This window comes from Sinocyclocheilus grahami, unplaced genomic scaffold (genome assembly GCF_001515645.1).
Source record: "Sinocyclocheilus grahami isolate Dianchi unplaced genomic scaffold, SAMN03320097.WGS_v1.1 scaffold9293.1, whole genome shotgun sequence".
NCBI classification, from domain to species: domain Eukaryota; kingdom Metazoa; phylum Chordata; class Actinopteri; order Cypriniformes; family Cyprinidae; genus Sinocyclocheilus; species Sinocyclocheilus grahami.
Genome location: NW_015512519.1, coordinates 3,204 through 3,842, shown reverse-complemented (window position 1 = coordinate 3,842; position 639 = coordinate 3,204). Strand labels below are relative to the sequence as shown.

Below are 639 nucleotides of genomic sequence, written 5' to 3'. Positions count from 1 at the left end.
AAGTGACAGCAGGTCTGTCTAATCAGACATCTGGACTATATGGGACGTGTGTTAAAATGTGAGGACAACTGCATAACATGATGCAGCATGTCACAAACAAGCATTCAGCGCACACTAGAGCTCGCATTCGCCGCAGGCATTCCTCAGTCCACCCTGTCTTTTCTTACAGGAGTATCCTGTATCCCATTCTCTGCCGTGTACAGGACAGTTGGCTTTAAAGAGACAGAAGCACAGGTCTATCTGTCCGCTGCCCCTATCACTGCCAAGATCCTTGATGTGGAACGCTTCACCAGGGCCCCGGACCGCTTCAACGTGTCCAAACACAGGAGCGTGTCCAAGGTCTGTGAAGCACATGCTAGTTAAAAGCAATGGTAGAAAGATGTCACAGATCTCACCTCACTGCTGTGTTCACAGGCAATGCCAGCCATGTTTAAGATAGAGCTCAAACATGGGAACTTCACCTGGATAGTCAAGAGAAAAGAGAAGCACTTCATGGAGCTGCACAGAGAGCTTCTGAAATACAAGACCCTTATGAGGATCCCACTGCCCACCCGAAGGTCAGACCCCTGCCCTACAGATAAACTTAACCCATGATCCTTTACACCTGGTATGGAGTTGATCATGGCACTAAATACAAAA

General features: G+C 48.2%; 1 protein-coding gene across 1 annotated transcript in view; it reads left to right on the top strand.

Annotated features, from left to right (window-relative positions):
* The first annotated feature begins 87 nt into the window (after positions 1-87).
* Positions 88-639, top strand: part of LOC107578201 (phospholipase D1-like) — a 3,645-nt gene continuing 3,093 nt past the window's right edge. The window contains exons 1-2 of the mRNA XM_016264182.1: positions 88-339; positions 415-557. Of these exons, the coding sequence (XP_016119668.1) occupies positions 88-339; positions 415-557 (395 nt within the window). The remainder of the gene's footprint in view (positions 340-414; positions 558-639) is intronic.